This window comes from Pinus tabuliformis, chromosome X (genome assembly GCF_031772625.1).
Source record: "Pinus tabuliformis cultivar Carrire ecotype Pingquan chromosome X, CPIR1, whole genome shotgun sequence".
Taxonomy (NCBI): domain Eukaryota; kingdom Viridiplantae; phylum Streptophyta; class Pinopsida; order Pinales; family Pinaceae; genus Pinus; species Pinus tabuliformis.
This window is the reverse complement of record NC_142308.1, coordinates 602,543,188-602,565,565: the sequence shown is the minus strand read 5'-3', so window position 1 is coordinate 602,565,565 and position 22,378 is coordinate 602,543,188. Positions and strand designations below refer to the sequence as shown.

At 36.6% G+C, this 22,378-nt stretch overlaps 1 protein-coding gene across 1 annotated transcript; it reads right to left on the bottom strand.

The window, feature by feature from the left end:
* Positions 1–10,069: 10,069 nt before the first annotated feature.
* LOC149141476 (KH domain-containing protein) lies at positions 10,070–17,933 on the bottom strand. Its single transcript, XM_089446415.1, has 7 exons — positions 17,293–17,933; positions 15,709–15,845; positions 15,378–15,563; positions 15,140–15,235; positions 14,953–15,024; positions 14,744–14,861; positions 10,070–11,713 (listed from the first exon to the last, which is right to left on the bottom strand). The coding sequence occupies exons 1-7, from the start codon at positions 17,681–17,683 to the stop codon at positions 10,434–10,436; spliced, it is 2,280 nt and encodes a 759-aa protein (XP_089302541.1). The 5' UTR covers positions 17,684–17,933; the 3' UTR covers positions 10,070–10,433.
* Positions 17,934–22,378: the final 4,445 nt, after the last annotated feature.

Here is a 22,378-nt window from a genome sequence, read left to right as displayed (position 1 = left end):
TAAATCAAATCATTCAAGGTTGTAAGTCTATTCTCCATTTTATTAATATAGAAACAACTTTTCTTTCTCAATTATGTCTTTGTTGATATAATTTGTGGGATTATTTGATCACCCACATAGATTATGATTGCATATTGATCAATTTATGATATATGATTGAGTTAATTAGTTCATTTATCTCTTATTTTATATACTAGATGTTTTGGTCTTGTGTATGTTTCTGTTTATGCAGATCTCCTTCAGGACATCATGGAGAAGTTGTGGGAAGTGATGGGAAGGTCTCTTAAGCATCAAGGAGAAGCGGATGGTCGAAAGATCTGAAAGGGAATTCATCAGGAATTTTGATTAAACTGTAAGTGACCTCGATCATAGTGTTTGTTTCAGTGAATCGCCATCTACGGAAAGGTAGTAGTTCCTTGTTGTTTGTTACTAAATTTCTCTGAGGTCTAGGGAGATCGCTCTTGTTCGCAAGAGGGATAAATATGCATAACATGTGGCCATCAATGTTGCAGTGTGGTTTCAGTGATTTCTAGGATCTTTGCACTAGTGTGTTGTGGCTACCGTCTTTTATCATTTCCCCCTTTTTTCTTCTTCCCCTCCTTAGAAGTTTCATGTTGCTCCTTTTGCTTCAATCCACTTAATTACGCTCTTTTCAAACCTATGTTCTTCGGGCACTGTGCCTGCACACAAGACTCATCCACCGATTTGGGCTTGAACAACATCACTTGCTCACACAGATGGCGGTACAAACCCCCCAAATACTTTAGGAGTAATCTAGGTTCTTTGGAGAGTTACTGATGCAGAGTCGAGATGAACAAATTAACAAACACACAATTCATTGAATTATTTTCTCTCAAAACTTGGTTTTACAAATGAATTACATGGCTACTTATTTTGGACGAGGAAAACTCTTGAATTCTCAAAGAGAGAACTCATTCCTAGATATTTGGAGGAAGTTGAGAGAAATCCTCTTAATTATAGGAATCTATTTGAACTACTTAATCTCGAGAAAAGTCTAGAAGTCTCACAAAATCTAGAATTTTTCTAAGCTTTTCCAAATGAAATAAATAAAAAATAGGATATTCTCCTGCATCAGTTACCTAACATTATAGCCATATTCCTGAATTTTGTGGTATACTCTAGCATGCTTTTCCCTGGATTTTTCCTGAAGTAATGCCATTGTATCCACTGGTCCTCCACGTACCCAATGGGATAAAATTGTGACTTGATGAGGGTTTTGAACTATTCCCACTTAGTCATTGGAGGTTCTCCCTCCAACCTCAAGGTTCTCATGTGGATATCCCTCCAACCTCATGGTTTTCATGTGGATATCCCACCAATTCATGCATGGCCCTCCAATTTCAGCTACGCAAATGAGATTTTTTGTCCTTCCTCAATATGATGGACGTTGAAATAAACTTCTACTTATTGCAACCAATGGTTCAGCTTCAGAGCATCAATCTCGTTGTGATATGGCTTGATATCGACTTTTGCTTCCATTTTAAACAGGGACTGATTCACGACACTAAAACCGGGTTGATATTTTCTGGATTCTTTCTTCGACTAGTTCTCCATTTCTCTCTGATCTTCTGATCCTCGTTATGATTAGTCCTTTGCATTCAAACCCCCATCTTCTCCAAATATCCCCAGCTTTTTATTCAAGGCCGTCATGAGGAAGTCTACACTGTGGTTGATATTTGCGACTTCTTGTTCCAACCACGTAAACCTTACCTCTGCAAGATCACGAGGTTCATTTACATATTCGTCAGCCATGATTAGGGTTTTACGATTTTTGGCCCACCAATCTAGATCCTTCCAATCTCCACAAAATACCAAAAGACACCTTCTCTGATACCAAATGATCCATAAAAATTCGTGGATATTCCATTGGACAATTCGTCACAACAGATCTAATAACAATATATTAAAATTCTAAACTTTTACACTATTACAATTTTATTAAACTTCTATATCTATAAATTTCACTGTAATTAGTGCATGCATGCAAATGGAAATTATGCAGAAAAGTAGGGAACAACAAAATAAGTTTACACACACACATAAGACACAAGATATGCTCTAAGAAACCATTTCCAGAGAAAACCCACCTAGAAGGTGAGGTCGCTTTGCTCTCTTTCTCTGTCTAAAAATATGGTTACAGGTACAAAGAAGTAATGTTTGTGGCTCGTGGGATGCTATTGTGCACAGATCCTCTCTGTGTGCTCTACCTCCTTTCTCTCCTGGCTATCTTTGCTCAGCTATGGAACAAAAAGCTCTCGAAAGAATGGAATCATCTTCCACCTAGTGGTCTAGTTATAACACAACGCGATAGCCTACTAGTGGTTACTACATAAACTCTTAACTAGAGTTACAATATAGACTCTCCTAAAGTCTTTTACACCAAAAACTCATGGCTAGCCCCTTTTCCATGAATAATGGGGGTTGATGCGACATCTTCCTGAACTATAAGTGTGAAAACAGGAAGGTTAGCTTTTAAGTGGCATAACTTTTTCATACAGAGTTCGATCGATGCGCTTCTTGCGTTGTTGGTAAGATCTTTGTGTGTAAAATAGCATGAAAAGGTGTTGTGTTAAAGCAACAAAATTTTACCCCCAAAAATCGTTGTTTGATGCCTCAAAACTCTCCCTAAAGGTTTTAGACCATGTCTCACCAAACTGGGTCCAACGATAAAAACGGTCCCATGAGTTGATTCCTCCATAGTTTCCACTCTGAATGCATCGAGATGGATGAAAAACAATGTAATGATCCAATCCGAATCACACTCACTCACATTATTAGCCCTTCCAACTCTACAATTTGGAGGTAAGGGTGGCTCTCTTCTAAAGAGTTGGGATTAGAGGAGTATAAAGAATATTGGTGCGGCTACTTGAATTCTCTAACTGACGGCCATATAAGATAAACAAAAACAGAGGATGAGCTAATTTGGAATAATTCCCCGACAGGAATCTACACCCGCAAGTTTGGATATATATATCTCTAATAGTTGTCGAAGCTTTAGCAAATTTGAAATGGTGGTGGAAAGGGGTTTGGAAATCTATGTGCCTTGCAAAATCAAAACTTCTCATGTGGTGTCTGATGGATAAGAAGGTTCCCACTTTGGATATCTTGCAATTATGATTGGGGTGAGATGGTGCTCCTTGTGCAAGAAAAATGATGAAACAGTAATGCATGTTTTCATGCCCTGCCCATTCTATCAACAGGGATGGAAAGTGCGCAAAAATTCTTTGGGACACACAAGTGCTTGGGAAGGGGAGGACTTGGAAGGGACCTCGCAACCTAGCCATGAAACTCGACCCTCCTGGAAACTTGCACTGGCTAGAAAAATTACCTCAACCTCCAATAGAAAATCTCAACCTCAACTGGAAAATCAATCCTCCTATGTAAATCGATCTCTCCTGTACAAATTCCTTTGCTCGAAAATTCTCCCCACTCTGAGAAATTTGCATTTTCTATCTTTGTAATCGATGATCTCCAGTGTTGCAGCAAGGATGTTGTAACTCCTAGGGCTACCAACTTTACTTCATCAACCTGGGGTTCGTACAAACTTGGAAGTGACAGTGTTGTATACATAGTGGATGCAATGGTATACTCTTGTCACTTTTCAACTTGGGCAATAGACCACTAAGGTTTTTCAAACTAGTATTTTATTGACTAGGAATCTGACTTCTAACAGCAAATGGAAAACTATCTTTAATGCAGAAAGAAAATGTTGCCTACTCTAGAAATGAAAATGTTGAATTAGAATGTGCTATGAAGTGACATGAAATTATCTAGCTAAGCATTTACACATATTACTTGCAAAAGAGACCTAATTTAACCTTGCATTCTAACATCTATTTATTTAGGCTAAGTAAGCATGGAAATTATCCTGGAACTACTATCATTGGTGTGTGCATGTACTAACTAGAAATTGCATAAAAGAGACTTTTTTATTTTCAATTTTATAAATGTAAATGCTAAGTGAACCAATTTGATCTTTTGCAGGGGAGAAAGCCATGGGGAAACAAGTCCAGAATGGTATTGAGGGCATGGAACCCAAGCCCAGATGATCATTTTTGCTCAATTCGAGCTTAAAACAAACCGCTATAAGGTTTCATGTAGTACTACAGGATGTCCTAGTTTACTACAAGAAACACGCTGAAAGTTACAGGAAGGTAACAGAGGTGGAATAAAGTGTGGGAAAGGTCTCTGATAGTGGTATAAGGCATAGAGGAGGTGTACATTACCCAAGGCTCAACCCAACTCCTTAAGATGGTTGGATTTGCTCAAGGAAGATACCCACTTTGCTACAAACAGAAATTTGGATTAGGGCTTGGTAGACTTTGGCAATATGGGTGAAGAAGACTTGGATGACACTGGTGAAATGAGTTCTCCTTGCATATCAGAAACTCCTGCAAAAACACACATTCTTTCATTCAGTTATGCATAACTTATTTAAATATGGAAAAGATGAGTTATATTTAGGAAAAACATAGTTATTGATGGCTAATGGTGAAATCTTTGAAATACAATAAAGAATTATTATCAGTAATCTACTCAATCAATAACACTAGCCATGCAATGATCTAAAGAGGCAAATTTGTTTTGGGGGTTGTGAGAGTGGTGCCCTCAAACCATGATCCCATGAGGAAGATGAGGAAGAGGCCAATATCACAAGCTTTTCTAAAGTATTCACTTTCACTATTGTACCATGGATCTACCTTTTCAACTAATGGAAGCAAAACTAAACAATCATTCAAGTACTTGTAAATGAAACAAAGCATAAATAACTTCAGCGACTAACTATGAATGTAATTTAAGCATACATATACAAAAACAAGAACCTCTACTGCGAGGGTTGGGCCCTAACCCAATAGCCTCAGCCCTCTGAGTCAATTCAATGTCGGATCAAGGAAATGCTTCTCGTTCTCATCAAAATGTCAAAAATACATAAGAGTAACCAGTCACAATGTCTTAGCTCTAAAAAAGTTGAATCCTAATGGGGCCTTAGGCCTTATTATTTATACAACTAAAGCTACCAACAGCGTCCTTAAAATTAGGGAGACTTGGCTCCCAAACTCAAGATTAAGTTGTCTTCAACTATCACTGGCTTGGTTGCCAATGAACTTGGCGGGCTTGGCTACTTGCATCTCTGAGCTGATGAGATCTGGTGGAGGAATATTCAAGTGATTATGGAGTTAAAGAGGGAGATCCAATATCTTAAAATCCCTCTTCCTTGTCTACTTCAAGTGCATGCACTTAAATTAGCCAAAAACTGCTCAAAATCCTGCAATTAATGCACATTAGGCCACATGACATAACATCTCACATTTACCCTTCTCACTAAGAAAAATATAATAAAATATGTAAAAGAATGTGAGAAAAGTTTATTTTAATATGCTGGAGAGTGGCATTAAGGCCCATATAATTTACCTTTTGATGAGCCTCATCAATGATTTGCACTCCCTTTTGAAGCAACTCGCGTTGTTGGAAAATTAGCTCTCCATACAGAAAAATCGATCTCCATCTCTCCTTAGAAATTGTTGTGATGAATCTCTTTGGAAATCACTACTAAAACCCCTACCACTGATGTCCCTGTGTTGCCTCTGCATCGTTTCTCTCACTACAAATTGGGCCTCGATGTGTTGTCCAAATTACCCTTGATATCCTCTTATAATCTCTCATTAACAAATCAACAGCTATGATCTAATCAAATTCAATGGCTAAGATTGTCTTGACTCCATCAAGTGACTTTTTTGGATGCCTCTAGAGAAAAGTAGATTTACCCCAATTAACACTAATTAATAAAGTTTATTTCTCTAAGTTAGACTTAAAAAGTTAATTAAATATAATCAAGACCTTTTCTTTATTTCTCTTACTCCATGAACTTGACATCCCGCCTGACTATAATCCTCCCAGCTCTTGGGATGAAGATATTGTATGCCTTCGAGGTTTCATTGTACCCAACGAAGCAACTTGGCTCTATACTTTTATCTAACTTTTACTGTCTCCCCTGGAATGTGACAATCCGCTAAGCATCCAAATATCCTAAAATCACTGACCTCTGGTCTCTTCCTAGTGAAATCCTCAACAGAGTTATCTTTCCAAACACTCTATGTGGTACCCTGTCCTAAATATAAACCATTAATTGCATGCCTCGGACCATAAATAATTTGGGAAATCCTGGTCATACAGCGTCACTCATGTTGCCGCTGAAATCAATTGGTTCTTCCAGCAACCCCATTATGTTGTAGGTTGTAAGGAATTGCATACTCTTCACTGATTCTTGCCCTGGTACAAAACTCATGGATCTCCTTGCTAGTGTACTCACCTCCATCGTTTGACCAAAGAGTCTATATTTTTCCCTGCCGCATTCTCCACTACAGCCTTGAACTTTTGAAAGCGGTTGAAGATCTCTTCCTTGATCTTCAAGAAATAGATACTAGCCTTCTTGGAGAAATCATCGATAAAAGTACAAAAGTATTTGTACCCTCTAAGAGATCTTGTAAATATTGGCCCACATATGTCTGAATGTACAAGGTCTAAGATACCTTGTGATATATTGTCACTCCTTGCAAAAGATGCCTTCACAAACTTCCCCAACACACATCCTCTGCACGCATCATCATGCTTTGTGCTCACCTCCAAAACACCTGTCACCGTCCCACAAAACAATGTGTAATTAGCACACCCTGTTGGAGCAACTCACACTACAAGAAAATCGACCTCTCACTGCGAAAAAATCAACCTTCAATTCTCCTTAGAAATCGTTGTGAAGAATCTCTCCAGAAATCTCTATTGAATCCTCAACTATTGATGTCCCTGAATTGCCTCTACATCATTGCTCTCACTAAAACTTTGTGTCTCGGTGTGTTCTCCAAACGACCCTTGATCTCCTCTTATAATCTCTCGTTGACAAATCAACAACGATGATCTAATCACAATTGATGGATAAAATGACCTTTCCATCAAGTGACTTTTCTAGATGTCTCTGGAGAAAAATCAATTTACCCCAAATAACAGTGATTAATTAAGCTTATTTCCCTAAGTTAAACTCAAGAAAATTAATTAACTGCCCAATTAAATCTAATCAAGGAGCAATGAAACAATAAAATGGACGAGCTTATGAGTTCTTTCACCAGTATTAAAGGAACAATCTATATGGGATAGAAATAGCATAAAATTTCTAAGTTCCAAATTATAAGTTTTTTGTGTTTTTTCCAACTAAACAAACTGTTTTTTTCCTAGTTGGGTGGAACCAAATTTTTTACTTCACATTTGATGTAATTAACAAAACTTATGCTTGGCAATTTTTTCTGATCATATAAATGGATATATAGCTTAAAAATTGATTTATGAGCTCATACAAGGTATATTGCAATTTTTTTCCTTCAATTTCACAATAAAATAAAAATTAATAAAATAAAATAAAACTCCAAACAAAAACCATAGGTTTTTCTATGTAATGTTAATTAACTTTTGGATAGAACCCTGCATTATTTTAAATATTGAGACAAGTTTCAATCAAAGAGAACCCACAAAAAACCTCTAACCGTGGTTGAGATTTTTTTCCAAAGATTGCAATTTTTTTCCTTCAATTTCACAATAAAATAAAATTTCAAACAAAAACCATATGTTTTTCCATGTAATGTTAATTTAACTTTTGAATAGAACCCTACATTATTTTAAAGATGGAGACAAGATTCAATCAAAAAAAACCCACAAAAACAAACCTCTAAAGGTGGCTGAGATATTCCAAAAATGATTGCAATTTTTTTCCTTCAATTTCACAGTAAAATAAAATAAAATTCCAAACAAAAACCATATGTTTTTCTATGTAAAACTTTTGGATAGAACCCTACATTATTTTAAAGACAGAGACAAGATTCAATGAAAGAGAACCCACAAAAATGAAAGAGAACCCACAAAAACCCTCTTACAGTGGTTGAGATTCTCCAAAAATGATTGCAAATTTTTTCCTTCAATTTCACAATAAAATAAAATAAAATTCCAAACAAAATCCATATGGTTTTCTATGTAATGTTAATTTAACTTTTGGATAGAACCCTACATTATTTTAAAGATGGAGACAAAATTCAATCAAAGAGAACCTACAAAAACCTCTAACAATGGTTGAGATTTTCGAAAAACCATATGTTTTTCTATGTAATGTGGAGACAAAATTCAATCAAAGAGAACCTACAAAAACCTCTAACAATGGTTGAGATTTTCGAAAAACCATATGTTTTTCTATGTAATGTTAATTTAACTTTTGGATAGAACCCTACATTATTTTAAAGATGGAGGCAAGATTCAATCAAAAAGAACTTACAAAAACCTATGTGGTTGAGATTTTCCAAAAATGTCAATGAATGGGGCATTATTTTAACAAGCCAAGCGGTTGATAATGACATGGCTATGGATTTTGCCCTTATTTTTCAAAACAAATGAAACCAAACTTGTGAGACAACCAAACTTGTGGGACAACCGCAAGGGGAGTAGAAATACATAATGATGAGTTCCAAAAACGTCAATAGATGGGGCATTTTAACAAGCCAAGCGGTTGATAATGAAGTGGCTATGGATTTTGCCCTTATTTTTCAAAACATACGAAAACAAACTTGTGTGACAACCGCAAGGGGAGTAGAAATACATAATGATAAGGGCAGTGTTAGGACAATGTAAGTCCTTCTAAAGATAGTCCTTCTAAAGATTAAAACAATAACGATTAAAACAAAAAGGCAGAAAGCTATGGATTTTCAAAACATATGAAAACAAACTTGTGTGACAACCGCAAGGGTAGTAGAAATACATAATGGTGAGGGCAGTGTTAGTACAATGTCAGTCCTAAGGATTAAAACAAAAAGGCAGAGAGCTTTGCAGGCCAAGAAACACTTTTTTAATTGGCAATGGTACGTCAAGAATAAAAATGGAATCAATCGGCAATGGTGCGTCAAGGATAAAAATGGAATAAGTGAAACTATATTACGAGGTATTAAGTATGAAAACATCATATTAATATTGATTGAAGCATCTTATTTCTGCTATTTATCATCAACTCCCAAACCTCGTTATTTGGGAGTTTTCAATTGGATTCAAATCCACTTCTAATTTACTCTACACAAACCAACATAATAAAGTCCGTCAATCTCACTTTCTAAAAGAAAAAATAAATCAAACATTATACAACTACTACAACAACAAAAAATCATATAATATACATACAGTATATAAAAATATTACATATTAAGCACGGTTGGGTAAGCCAATTAAGGGCTGGCGAGTCAACATCCAGTACTAAAATGGCATAAAAAGGAGTTTAAAAATCATGTAATATGCATACAGTGTATAAAAATATTACATAAAGCATAGTTGGGTAAGCCAATTAAGGGCTGGCGACTTAACATCCAGTACTAAAATGGCATAAAAAGGAGCTTAAACAGCACTCCACCTAGTTAATAAGAACACATCTCGATAGAAGAAAGAGAATTCAATACAAAATAACGTCTTTACTAATTACTCATTTGATTTCTAAAAAATATTTTATCTATATTTTTTTATCTAAATAATAATAAATATCTGATAATCCCTCAAAAAATCAACCTACACCAGTTAACCTAACTACAACTTTCTGATCTTTTTGATCCACAATCAATTTCTCCCATCAGTCATTCATCACCACACATGCAAGCATTACAGATGAGACCAACAAAAAATGGCTATTTCCAGTCCCAAACAGTGTACGCAATCCAAGAGTATCACCCTTAGATATAGCTAAGCCCCACAAATAAAGGAACTCTAATGTTTTCTACAGATAATTAGCGCTTGTACGCATCGACATTTTCACAGTTTAAAATGACATCACAAGAATTGCAACTCAAGAAGGAACTTTCCAATACACGGTTGTTATGATTAGGAACTCTTCAGATCAGGTTAGTTTCCGTTGTGAGCGGAATAAATATAAGTTGCATCTTTCGTGAGAAAGTGAATGGAGGGAATTTAGATGACTATATTTGAATAGAATAAACAGAATGATAAACTAAAACAACATCAAAACCTAAAGCAAATATGCAATAGACAAAACTTCCTCATTATTTTATCATCTAACTTCACAATCATATCAGAATATTAGCATAACAGGCACCTTTCCTTCACCACCCGCCCCAAAAAGAGAAAGATGAATCAAAACAGTACACATTATCACCGTCACGAACATTTCCCATGCAAATTAATGTAACAAGTATTAAGCTATTATCTCAAATAAGATATCGCAGTGGCTTTTCCTCGTAAAAATTATATTTCTAATCCTACAAAATATTCTTTTAAAAGCCATTAAGGTCAAGAAAGCACATGCTTGATATTCTTCTTGCATGTTACTGTCAGCGCCAATCACCTCACACACATAGAATACAGAGCCCTTTCAAATAGAAGCTTCATCCCTGGGATGTCGTTTTAGTAGTTCCCACCTGACCACCACTCTGTGCACTTGAATTAGTGGGAGCCTCGTTTTCAGTTGTGTAATGTTGTGCTTGTGTATATCCATGACTGGCCGATTGATCATGTGGTTGACTATAGCTATAGGCATCATTGTACGGCGGCTGACCATATCCCTGCTGTGCAGATCCCCCATAGGCCTGCTGATGGGATGCATGTTGAATGTAACCAGGTTGAGTAGAGGACTGCTGCTGAGGATAACCACCAGTCTGTGATAGGCCTTGTTGTGGATAGCTTGACTGTGTTGAATCCTGCTGACCATAGCCTGGTTGAGTTGAACCTGGGTGAACATATTCCTGTGCGGTTGAACCCGGCTGTCCATAACCTGCCTGGGCTGAACCCTGTTGAGCATATCCAGGCTGGGATGATGCTTGTTGTCCATATCCAGGTTGGGAGGATGCTTGTTGCCCATATCCTGGTTGAGCCAATGGCTGCTGCCCATAAGCGGGTTGAGATGTTGGCTGCTGCCCATAACCAGGTTGAGAAGTTGCCTGCTGCCCATAACTGGGATGAGATGTTGCCTGCTGCCCAAAGCCAGGCTGTGGGGTTCCCTGTTGAGGATAGCCAGATGCAGCAGGTGACTGCTGGCTATACACCTGCTGAGAAGGGGCTGGAGGCACTTGTGCTTGTGTGGATCCTTGCTGTGAAGAAACCTGTGGCGGTCCATAGCCCTGTGAAGCATCCTGTTGAGGAGTACCTGCTTGTGGAGGTCCAGATTGTGGAGCTCCTGGGGCACCATAAGCCGGGTTACTGTAACCTGGCTGTTCATATCCTTGCTGTGGATTTACTGGTTGCCCGTATCCTTCCTGTCCATAACCTTGTTGAGAGTAACCCTGCTGTCCATATGATCCTACTTGTCCATATCCTCCAGCCTGTGGCTGCCCATAACCATAGTTTCCACTGTTCGGAGCTGCACCTGCCTGGCCCTGCTGTCCATAGTAATCATAACCTCCACTTTGCTGAGGTTGCTGAGCCGGTGCAGGTGGCCTTTGATCCCACCCAGTAGCATAGCCACCTGAGGCTTGCTGGGGATATCCACCATATGGCTGTGACATATAGTGCTGAGGTGGAGCTGGGTAAGGTCCAGGTTGTTGATACCCATAACCTGCTTGCTGCATTGGAGGTGGACCAGGAGGGCCCCACTGTGGTGGAGGTCGAGGTGCTCGATAGCCCTGTTGGCCATAACCACCAGACATGGGTGGACCTCTAAAATGAGTTTGCAAAAGGAATTAGATGAACAGTCAGAGAGATAAAGACATGCAAATTAGACAAACTTTTCAGTGAATGTTCAAACCACTTGTGTAAGAAACTTTAGGATTATGGCAAACATCATGTCATCAGCTTTTTGTATATGTTATTAACAAAGCATTCGCTCAACATAGAAGATATTAAAATCTAAAGGCAACTCTATCATGTACTTAAAAGACACAACAATACTACTGCATTCAGAAACAAGTTCAAGTTGCATATGATGCTTAGTTTATTCAGTTCACGATAAACCAAAAGATTAAAGTTGTGGCTACACTCACCTCATTGGCGAAACTGTGAGAGTTCGGCTTACCAACATATCAACCAAGCCCCATCCTTCCTCAAATATGATTTGATTTGTTTTGAGGATGATCTCTCAGAAACAGGAAAACAATACAGAATAGCAAAATTCCAAGAAGGGAATTTCAAGAACTGGACAGACATTCACCACACGAAAACAATTTTCCAAGAGTACAATCTAACAAATAAATTTGTGAAGTCCCTAACATGTTTCAAGTATGATAATAACAGATAAAACCAATCCATATAGCATAACCCTATGCTCCAACATAATGACTTGGTTGGTCCTAACAATTTCTCAAGAGTAGAGCCTACCAAATAAACTTCTGATGTACCCAAAAACGTTTCAAGTGTGATAATAGCATAGGTAAACAATCCAAAATAGCATAGCCCTGAGCTCCAGCATAATGACTTGGTTGGTAGTAATTTACTCATCAAAATGATCTGATGTAAGAAACCAATAGATTTTTGACATTGCATAATATAGAACCCCAATATCCACTCCTATCTGATTAGCAACCGTGTATTGTAAATCAACTAACAAATATCCATTCACTTCCCTAGAATATGCCACATACTTGAATAACCTTTTACAATTAAGATATGAAATTACACCCCCTTTCTATTGTAATGTTGATGAGGCATCTTCAAGAGCATAAGATATTTCCACAAGGTGCAGAACTTTCTTCCATCGAATATGCCAAAAACTTCAATAAACTTTAAAAATATGAAATTATGCACCTTCTCATGTTGCAATGCTGACAATGCATTTCGGAGCATACCATTTTTCCACGAGGCACAAGACACCTGCGCCTACTTTTAGCTTTTAGCTGTAGATGATAGGAATGAATGAATAACATGGCCATTGCATTGCAAACACCATAAGATGATTATCCTGCATGTTGGCCAAGTTGGTTGCAGAGTAACAAGTAATAAAAGGCACATAACCTATCAAGGGCATGCTATAAGAACATATCTCCGAATACTAGATGATTTGATTGCTTCTACAGTTGTCCAATCTCAAGAGGCTGCTTATATTCACAGTATGAATTATCAGATAATAAATCAATTACGGATGTATAACATCAAGTTAATAACATGCTACATAACAAGTTCTCCCCTGGCCATCTGTAATTTGGTTGAAACAATTTTACTTTTATTCATCAGAAACATCTTTAGGATACAACAGATATATACCTATCTCTCTCTATATATAGGGTTAAATCCAACAGGTAAACATAAAAAATCAAGCTTATTTTTGTAGAAATGAAAACATACCATTTAACCACAAGACGTAAGACACCTTCGCTTATTATAGTTGTCAATGATTAGCAATCAATGAAGATAGAACATCGCTATAGGGCATATCAATCAGCAACTTATACTAAAATTTTGATGATCCTACAGGATGGGAAAACAAACGCAATACAAAGCTTCTAGAAAGCTAATGATGCTTCAAGTGGGAGGCTGCAGAGCAAAGAACATGCATTTTCTCAGTACTATGTGTTCAGGTAAACTTCTTGCACACAATTCAAAGGTGCAGTTCATTTAAAATTATAAACATGTTCAAATAAGCCTAAAAAGAGTCATCAGCAAATTATCAAGGCCATCAAAAGATCGAATGATTCAAAGATCATACTCCAGAGTTGCCAATGGCAGTTATGCTCGAGGACTGTAGTCTGGGATATGGTTTAATGCTATGAACATGACATGAACCCAAAATCAGACCCACAAGACAGCATAATTCGGAGGCAATAATGATAAATCATAAATCACAGATGTAAGACAACAGCTCTATCGTAGATTTAAGACTTATGAACATTTTAACCACTGTTCTTTGCAAACCTGCTGAGGCATATCCAGAAGGCTACAAGCAACTTCATAACTATTAGTTGCCAAAGAGAACTCGAGGTAAATAACACCTTGCTGGTGCATGCTAGCACCAATAGATCATAAGTCTGACTACCCTGCAGGCCGGAAAACGAGTGCATTATGACAACTAATAAAAGGTGTAAAACCTCCCCAGCCAGATAGTAAGTGATACAACATGTTCAACCATGTAATTATTCATATATAACATCTCAAGGAGATGACTGCAATCCCTATAGCACATATCTCCATGTATGTATTCAAATGAAATGTTTTCAGTGTATCTAACAATAGATGATCAAACAAGGAATTGCCAGATACAAGGACACTCATTTCATGTGGTTATAGAAGCATTGAAAAGAGTCAATGAGTGATATAAACCCAAAAAAATAAAGAATAAACCTTAATTTGTAGAGTTGGTGAGGCAATGTTTGAGTCATACCATAATCCCAAAAGCGCAAGACACCATCACCTACCTATTGGCTGTCAAGGATTAGACATCAATGAAGACAACACATACGCAGTGTATTTTGCATGTATCAAAGATCCTATTAGTCTATCCTGCAGTTCTTGGGAACTGGAAACTGTATGGCAGGTAACTTAGCAGTGGACGTACTGCAAATTATGCACAACTACAATATATATGCATGAAAACAGTTAAATTGTTTTTAAACATGCCTAACTTGAAACATACAGCTCACATTCAAATCAATCAATAGAATAATCTTCTGACTACATACACACAAAAGAGCATCTAAATTGTTCACGTGTTCTTAATAAGCCAATATGCTACACTTTTCATGAGGAAATAACCAATTTTATTACCACACCTCATTATTAACAACTTCATTGATCAGTTCTTGGGCTGCTTCAATTTGCTTCTTGGTGCCAGTCATCTGCACTGTCCTTTCTGTTGATGTATCTCCCTCAGGAAGATGTAGTGGTATTAACTGAAACAGAGAGATGACTCAGAAAACAGTGACATAATTGAGAAAAGTAAAAAAAAAAAAAAACTAATATCAATAATTCAATCCCACTAACCTGGATTCGAGCCCCTGTCCTGCTTTGCAGATTCTTTATAGTCTCACCTCCTCTACCAATGATCAACCCAACCTGCCATACATAAAGATGATGATTAATGTAAGAATTAATGATTATAAATATTCAGCAAATAAAAAGGCATCAAATTATGTATCCACTGACAGGATGATAAACATGACAACCCAACCTTATTGTTTGGAACTTTTATTTGCACTTGTTCTGCTCCAGGTTGCACACTGCTGAAACCTCGTGCAACAAGTGTAGCTGAGCCACCTGCATCCGCCTGGATGACATCCAAATAGTGTCAAAGAGACTACCTTACTGTCAGCAAGTAATCAAATAGAACAATAAATTCTAGTGGGAAGACATACAAGTATAATTTTGAATTGTCAGGTTTGAACATCAAATTACAGAATGAGAAATACCTCTGCAATGACATCATTGATCAGCTGCTCTGCCCTATTGATTTGCTCCAAGCTGCCCATCAACTCCACTTTCCTAGTCATAGAACTTGGATCAGAATCTGTATCCCTAGTTACTTGAATTTTTGCACCTGATTGATGTTGAAGATACTTAATAGTTTCTCCAGCTTTCCCAATTATAAGGCCAACCTGTAGCAGACATACATCAAGAACATTTCTCGAAGAATTCTACAAAAGTGAACTCAAAAAAAACCCACTAGATTCTATATACACATAGTCATATACATAGCATGAACAATCACATGGACAGCAACTGTAAATTTCATTTGCTTACTTTGGCATTGGGAACATCCATTTTTCGAGCAGATGTCTGAAAACCAAAATATGAACCTGGTTGCATTGACGAAGCAACATCACCATGTTGCAAATTCCCAATAGACTGGGTCTGAGGCTTTTGTGCAAAAACATTATCTGTGGGTTTCAATTACAATAGACCTTTTAGTCACCAAAATCATTATCCTTTGCATCCACTATAACAGATAGAATGCAAACAATTTCATCATTATCAACAATCCAAATGATATTTAACAAAAAAATTGTATTATAGACGACAGGTAAACTAAAGAAATTATAAACATGTCAGCATGGAAAACTAAGGTAACAGACAGGTATATTATTACAGTGAACCTAATTACTGTGAACCTACACGATGGAGGAACCCCACGATGACAAAGGACATATCCCAAAAATACAAATAGCAGCCATTTCCTAGCTAGACACCATGAAACTAATATCAATGCATAATGGCAACAACGACATGACCTAATGTCACACCCAGTAAGCTACGACACGTATTTATCACTTGTATATATTTTCTTAGATAGAGTAGTCACAAAGCAGCAAGCCCCTCCAATAAGGCTGCGTGCGCCCATCTGTTAGTAGGAACATGTGTCACTTAAATTGGTATGAGAACGGAGCTTGCAGTCATGGCAAAGGATTATTTTATTAATAATATGTAGCAGTAGAAAATGTGTAGCTTAAGTTCCAATTGACATTAACTAGTGTATTTAACATGTGTAGAGATCCAGGAGAGTCGAGGTCTATCAGAGGGAGTGTAACAGCTCCCAGTTGCTGCCTTGCTGACAGTGTAATCATTACAACTATGACCTTGCTAATTTTAAATCCCTTACAGTATGCTCACTGGTAGATATTTCTAGTTATTATTGCTTCTACCAACAACGTCTGAAAACTTATTTCAGTTAGATCAATGTCGGTGGAAAATAAAGGCAAAAATATATTATATGACTCCTCTGCTTACACGGCATTTCGTCTACTACAGATCGGGCTGTCAGTAACTTGCATAGCTCTTATAAAGTTGTATAGTGAACGAAGAAGTCCAGTGAAAACAGAATACAGATTCATTTCATATAAATATGATGACATAATACAGTTTGTTCATAAAAAGCAAAACATATTCGCACACTTATATCCATACAACTGGGAAAAGAAAACGAATTCATCTCTCTCACACACATATATAGCAAAGCATACCTATATTGGTTGTGTTAACACCAAGACTGGGGGTAAGCCCAGTGATTTATTAAACAAAAAAACGAAAAAAGAAACTTAATTTCCCTTAAAATTTTGAAAAAGTACATATCTCAAATATCACATAAGAGACTTTAAAGCTCTGCATCCAGTAAAGCTAATAAACAAATAAAAACCTAAAAAAAAGTCAGTTGTGCAAGTAACTCCTTTGGAAACTCCAACATCTAGCAAGATAATTTAAAAGAAAGGGGGCAAATCAGTTTTCCACAATAAGGAACTTGTAAAACATTCAATCTCGCTTTAAAAATGACAGGTAATAGCTCTATCTGAATGAGAAGCACAAAAGAAAAGATTTGGTTTAAATGCCTACCGGTTTGAGCACGATGGTGGTCGATGAGATTCGAACCATTGACAGCGGTACGATCTTCGGCGGAGTCTTCCACCCTGGGACGCTTGGCATCGACATTATTATTGGCACTGTTGACGAGTCTCGCCACGATCTCCTGAGCCCTCTGCTTGGCGAGCTGGACCTCGTCTAACGGCGGAGGGACAGCATTGTAAGAAGCACTTTGACTCTGATTATCCCCCGCTGCTACTGCTGCCGCCGTTGCTGAAGTCACGATTATTGGAGGGGAGAAACCCGTCGACCGCCTGGGGACGTGAACGTGCTCTGTCTCATCAAACTTCCGCTTGTTATCGACCCGGGAGGGAGGCGGTGGGTAGTCCATATCGCCGGAGCCGGAGCGACCATCATCAGACATCTTTACTCCAGTCTACTCGAAACAGAAATACAACAAGAAGCGAGAAATCCAAAAGGAAATAGATCAGGTCGCTCGCGCGCAGCAGATCAGATGCTTCCTTCCTCCAAACCCTTCCAGCCGCCGCAATGGATAGCGAGAGCGCTGGAGAAACCCTTGAAACCCTTGAAAAAGGAGAAACCCAGACAAACTGTATGTGGATGGAAAAAGAGGTAAGGGGGTTTATAGGCCAAAGGAAGAGGAAGACATGGAGTAATCTAATGAGTGGAATGGAATCAAAGGAAAAGGCGATGATGATAATGATGGTGCAACCCAACAAAAAATATTTTTTTAAGCCCTAGGTAATAAATCTTGACCGGTTATAACCCACACCATGTGACCAAAAGTTATTTTGTAATTTACCCAAATAACCTCTCATGCCACATCCAATCCTTCAAGCCTATAAAGTTAAACTAAATAAATCATTCAAATAAAGATGGGAAGAGTTTGGGTTCACTACGGTTTGATAAATGAAAATTTTAAGGGTTTGTATTCATGGTAGAGTACGAAAAGTTTAGATATTTTTATTCATTTTTAAAATGTTAATTATAAAATAGTATGGCTTTTTAATATTAAGAAATTTATTCTATTTTTTAAATAATATTTTTTTATGAAAATAAAAATTGGAAATCTTAAAGATTGGTAAAGTGTAAAGGTTGGTTAAGGTAGACATATAACATAAAATAAAGTAATGTAATATTTTAATTTGGTCAAAATAAAAATAATAATAATAATAAATGATTTATGGTATTGAGAATTTTTGGTATTTATGTGGAATATAGTTTATTTAAAGGGTAAATTAAACAAGCTTAGATCTATTTAACTCTTGATTTACCAAGTACCAAGAGGATTAAATTTCTTGAGATGCAAACCTCTTTTACAGTGAAAAGAGATTTGATCCCATCTAGAGTTAAGATGGATCTAAGCTTGTTAATTTCCAAAATATTAATTATAAAATAAAAGATTGTTTTAAATAATAATTTTTAACAATTTTATTAAATTTTTCAAAAAATAATAATTTTCATGAAAATAAATATTTTATTTTATAATTTGAATGGGTGGTTTTTTAAAATGAAATTATTTTCTACTTTTTAAATGAGCAAGTTGTAATTGTGTTAAATTAAGATTGTTTATTATAATATGGAGAATGTGTTTCCTCTTAAAAAGATACAGGTTTGATTCCATAGAGGGGTGGAGTATATGCACCTTTGTAAACATTAGCACTCAAAACCTTTGGAAAAATGGGTCTCTTGTCCTTTTAAGTGTCCCATTTGGTGTCTAGCTTTGTTGTGACCTTCAGAATAGATTATTATTATTATTTAGTAGCTTGAGTTGTTGGGAGTGTAAATTGTTCTCCCCTCCAATTATTTCAATTCGTGCAAAGGGACATGTTGCCCCATGGTAATATGGCTAAGCCACATTGTAATAAGCCTAAATAGGCACCCACATTCACCATGGTTTATATATATATATATATATATATAAACATATTAATTATTTTATATTTAAAAAATAAAGACACATTAACAAATATTATTCTATTTTAATGTTGTTACAACGTCTTTGAATACTAGCCTAGATCCATCTTAACTATGGATATATCAAGCGCCAAGAGGGATCAGATCTCTCAACGTGCAAACCTCTTTTTTTAGTGCAAAACTTGAGGAAAGGTTTGTACCTTGAGAGATTTGATCCCTCTCGACACTTGATAGATATGGAGTTAAGATGGATCTAGGCTAATTTAATTATTAATTTGTTTTATTTTTTGTTTTATTTTATTTTATGTAATTTGATGAAGTCAAAATGTTTTAATTAATAATTATAATTGTTTTATTTGATTTTATTTTAGTTTTAATTTTTTATGTAATTTGACCGAGCCAAAATGTTTATATAACATAAACTTACAATATCTCTTCTTTTATATAGTAAAGAGTGCCTCCACTTTGTTATTCTCAATTAAAGTAACTTTCACCATATATACTACGAGCCTAGATCCATCTTAACTCCATATCTATCAAGCGCCAACAAGTATTAAATCTCTTAAGGTGCAAACCTCTTTTTTAGTGCAAAACTTGAGGAAAGATTTGCACCTCGAGAGATTTAATCCCTCTTGGAGCTTGATAGATCCAGAGTTAAGATGAATCTAGGCTAGTTTAATTATTTATTTTATTTTATTTTGTTAGTTTTTATTTTTATTTCTTATTTCTTATTTTTGTTAATTTGACTGAGTCAAAATATTTACATAAGATAACCTTACAACATCTATTTCATATTGGGTTGGAAAGCGCCTCTCAGCGCAATGAAGTGTTTTACTTTGATAAGTATGCATGGATTGAGGGGTGGCGAGATGGGGAGGAGTCATCAATGGCCTTGGTGAAATAAAAGTCTTAGAGTATTCATGTGGTTCGGGAGAGATGACAAATAATCAAGCATAAGCCTATGGCCTATTACACGGCATCCTCCTAGCCAAAGAAAATCAGGTTTCCTCTCTCATCGTGTTAGGAGACTCTCTTATTCTCATTCAACACATGGTTAAAGATTCTTTCCCAGGGATAAGTTTTTGACAAATCTTTTAAAACGTATCAAGAAGGCAACAAAAGACATCCTTACCATAAGTTATAAGCATATATTACAAGATAATAACAAGGAAGTGGATGGGTGTGCTAATCTAGGTTGTAATTTAAAAATTGGTAAATTAATAATGAATGGCCAATTAAAGCCATTTTTCATTCCTTAGTTATAATTTCAATGATAAGACAAGCAACATTAAGTTCAAGTATGTGCCATCCCCTTTCTACCACAACTTGTAATCATGAAGCAAACATGTCAAAGTCCCATATCTAGTGCCCCCATAACTTTGTGAGTGGGTATCTCATGGTGTGGAGTGTTGGTGTGATGAAGTTGGACAACAACCAAAGGTTTTGGATGTGTGGTATTAATAGTAGTGTTGGATAAGTATTGTCTGTTGCCAACATCATGTGACTCAAGAGATTCCCTTATGCTGCTTCCAAAGGTGATTAAAAGCTTCCAAAATCAACATTGGAGCAATTTCCCAGTTGTTGGATGTCCCTCTTGGAAAATTGGATGAAATTTGAAACCAAAAGGGAGAAAAAATGGATCCAAAAGTCTACAGTGGTCAAAGAGGAGGTATTTGGTTCCACAAGTTCATGTATTTTTCATCCCTCCTTCACCGTGGCCTATAACCTTGGAACAGACGTGTCGAACCCTTGTATTTTGTATTCCTTCAACGTTTTGAGCGAGTATTATATGGTGTGGAGCATTTGGTGTAATGAAGTAGGACATTGACATTAAGTTTTGCGTGTGTGGGATTATTGGAAATGTTGGGAGGAGGTCTTGTCATCTACCGACATCATGTGACTCAGGAGAGTGTTTTATACCATTCCTAAATGTGATGCAGTCTTTCCAAATTTGGCCTTAGGGAACTTTCCCTTCCGCTAGCTATCCCATAGAGATAATTGGGTGTAAATGGGACATGCAATGGTGGAAAATTAACTTGAAGTGGCTCACTGTGGACATAGTGGAGATAAAGGGCACCAAAATTATGGATCGAACATCAATAGTTGTGGTTAGAGGCACGATTGTGACTGGAAATTTAATTCACAGTGGCATCAAGTTGGATATCTTTCTCTCTCGGTGTGTTGTTGTTGGAATTCGGTTTATATGCTCTAAAATTTACTGTTATGGTCTGAGTTACTTCTTGAGCATTTTGGCTCAATGATGTGACTAGGAATGTGATTAGGATGGTAAGATTGCTACTCCTGAGATTGTTTCTCACTCATAGTGTTGTCCCTTGTTTAATATGGTGCATTTGTCTATTAATGTTACCTAGTTTGGCGCAACCTTAGTCGCGATCTTTGTAATTGTGATGGCCATAGAGGTGGGTGATCATCTTGTGGTCAATAGCTTGATCATAATTTTTTTTGAGTTGAGGATTATATATTTGGGGAATTATTTTATCCACAACGTGTTTGGAAGAAACTTTGTAGTTATTACCCACCTTAATGGAAAATTAGACACTACAAGTAGAGATTATGCAGCTTCGGTTGAAACATAATGTAGAATCCATAACCTGCTCCAATCTAATGGTTATCCTCATGGGAATTTGCTAAGGTTTACAAGCGGGACAATGAATTGAGCTACCTCTAATAGCAAGTCGAATAAATTAGAGGTATGGTGAATAACTTAACCTCTAATTTAACTAATACTGCAAGTATCAATGGCCTTGTGGACAACAAATGCCCAGACATGAACGAGCCCATCAATCTGGGCCACTATATCCAAATGAAATATTACATTATAAACAAGTTGTTTGTGTATTGTAAATTTTTCTTCATTGTGGGGCGCTATTGGAAGGTATTTGCCTCCAAAACCCCCCTCTTTGTCTGTGTAAATAATGTGTTTTTCGAGATTACAAGTTTGATTTTGGATAGAAAAAACTATTCTGAAAGATTAAGATTTATGTTGATGTATTTTGTGATGTACTTGTCGTGATCTAGGAGTAAATTTTAACTTGATACAAATTTTCCATTATCATTAAACCAAAAAAAGAAAAAGAAGAATATACATAGAATGTAATATTTAGCTTATGTCCTTTTAAAGTAGGTTGCTTTCCTATATGTGTGATGTTAATGGATGTTA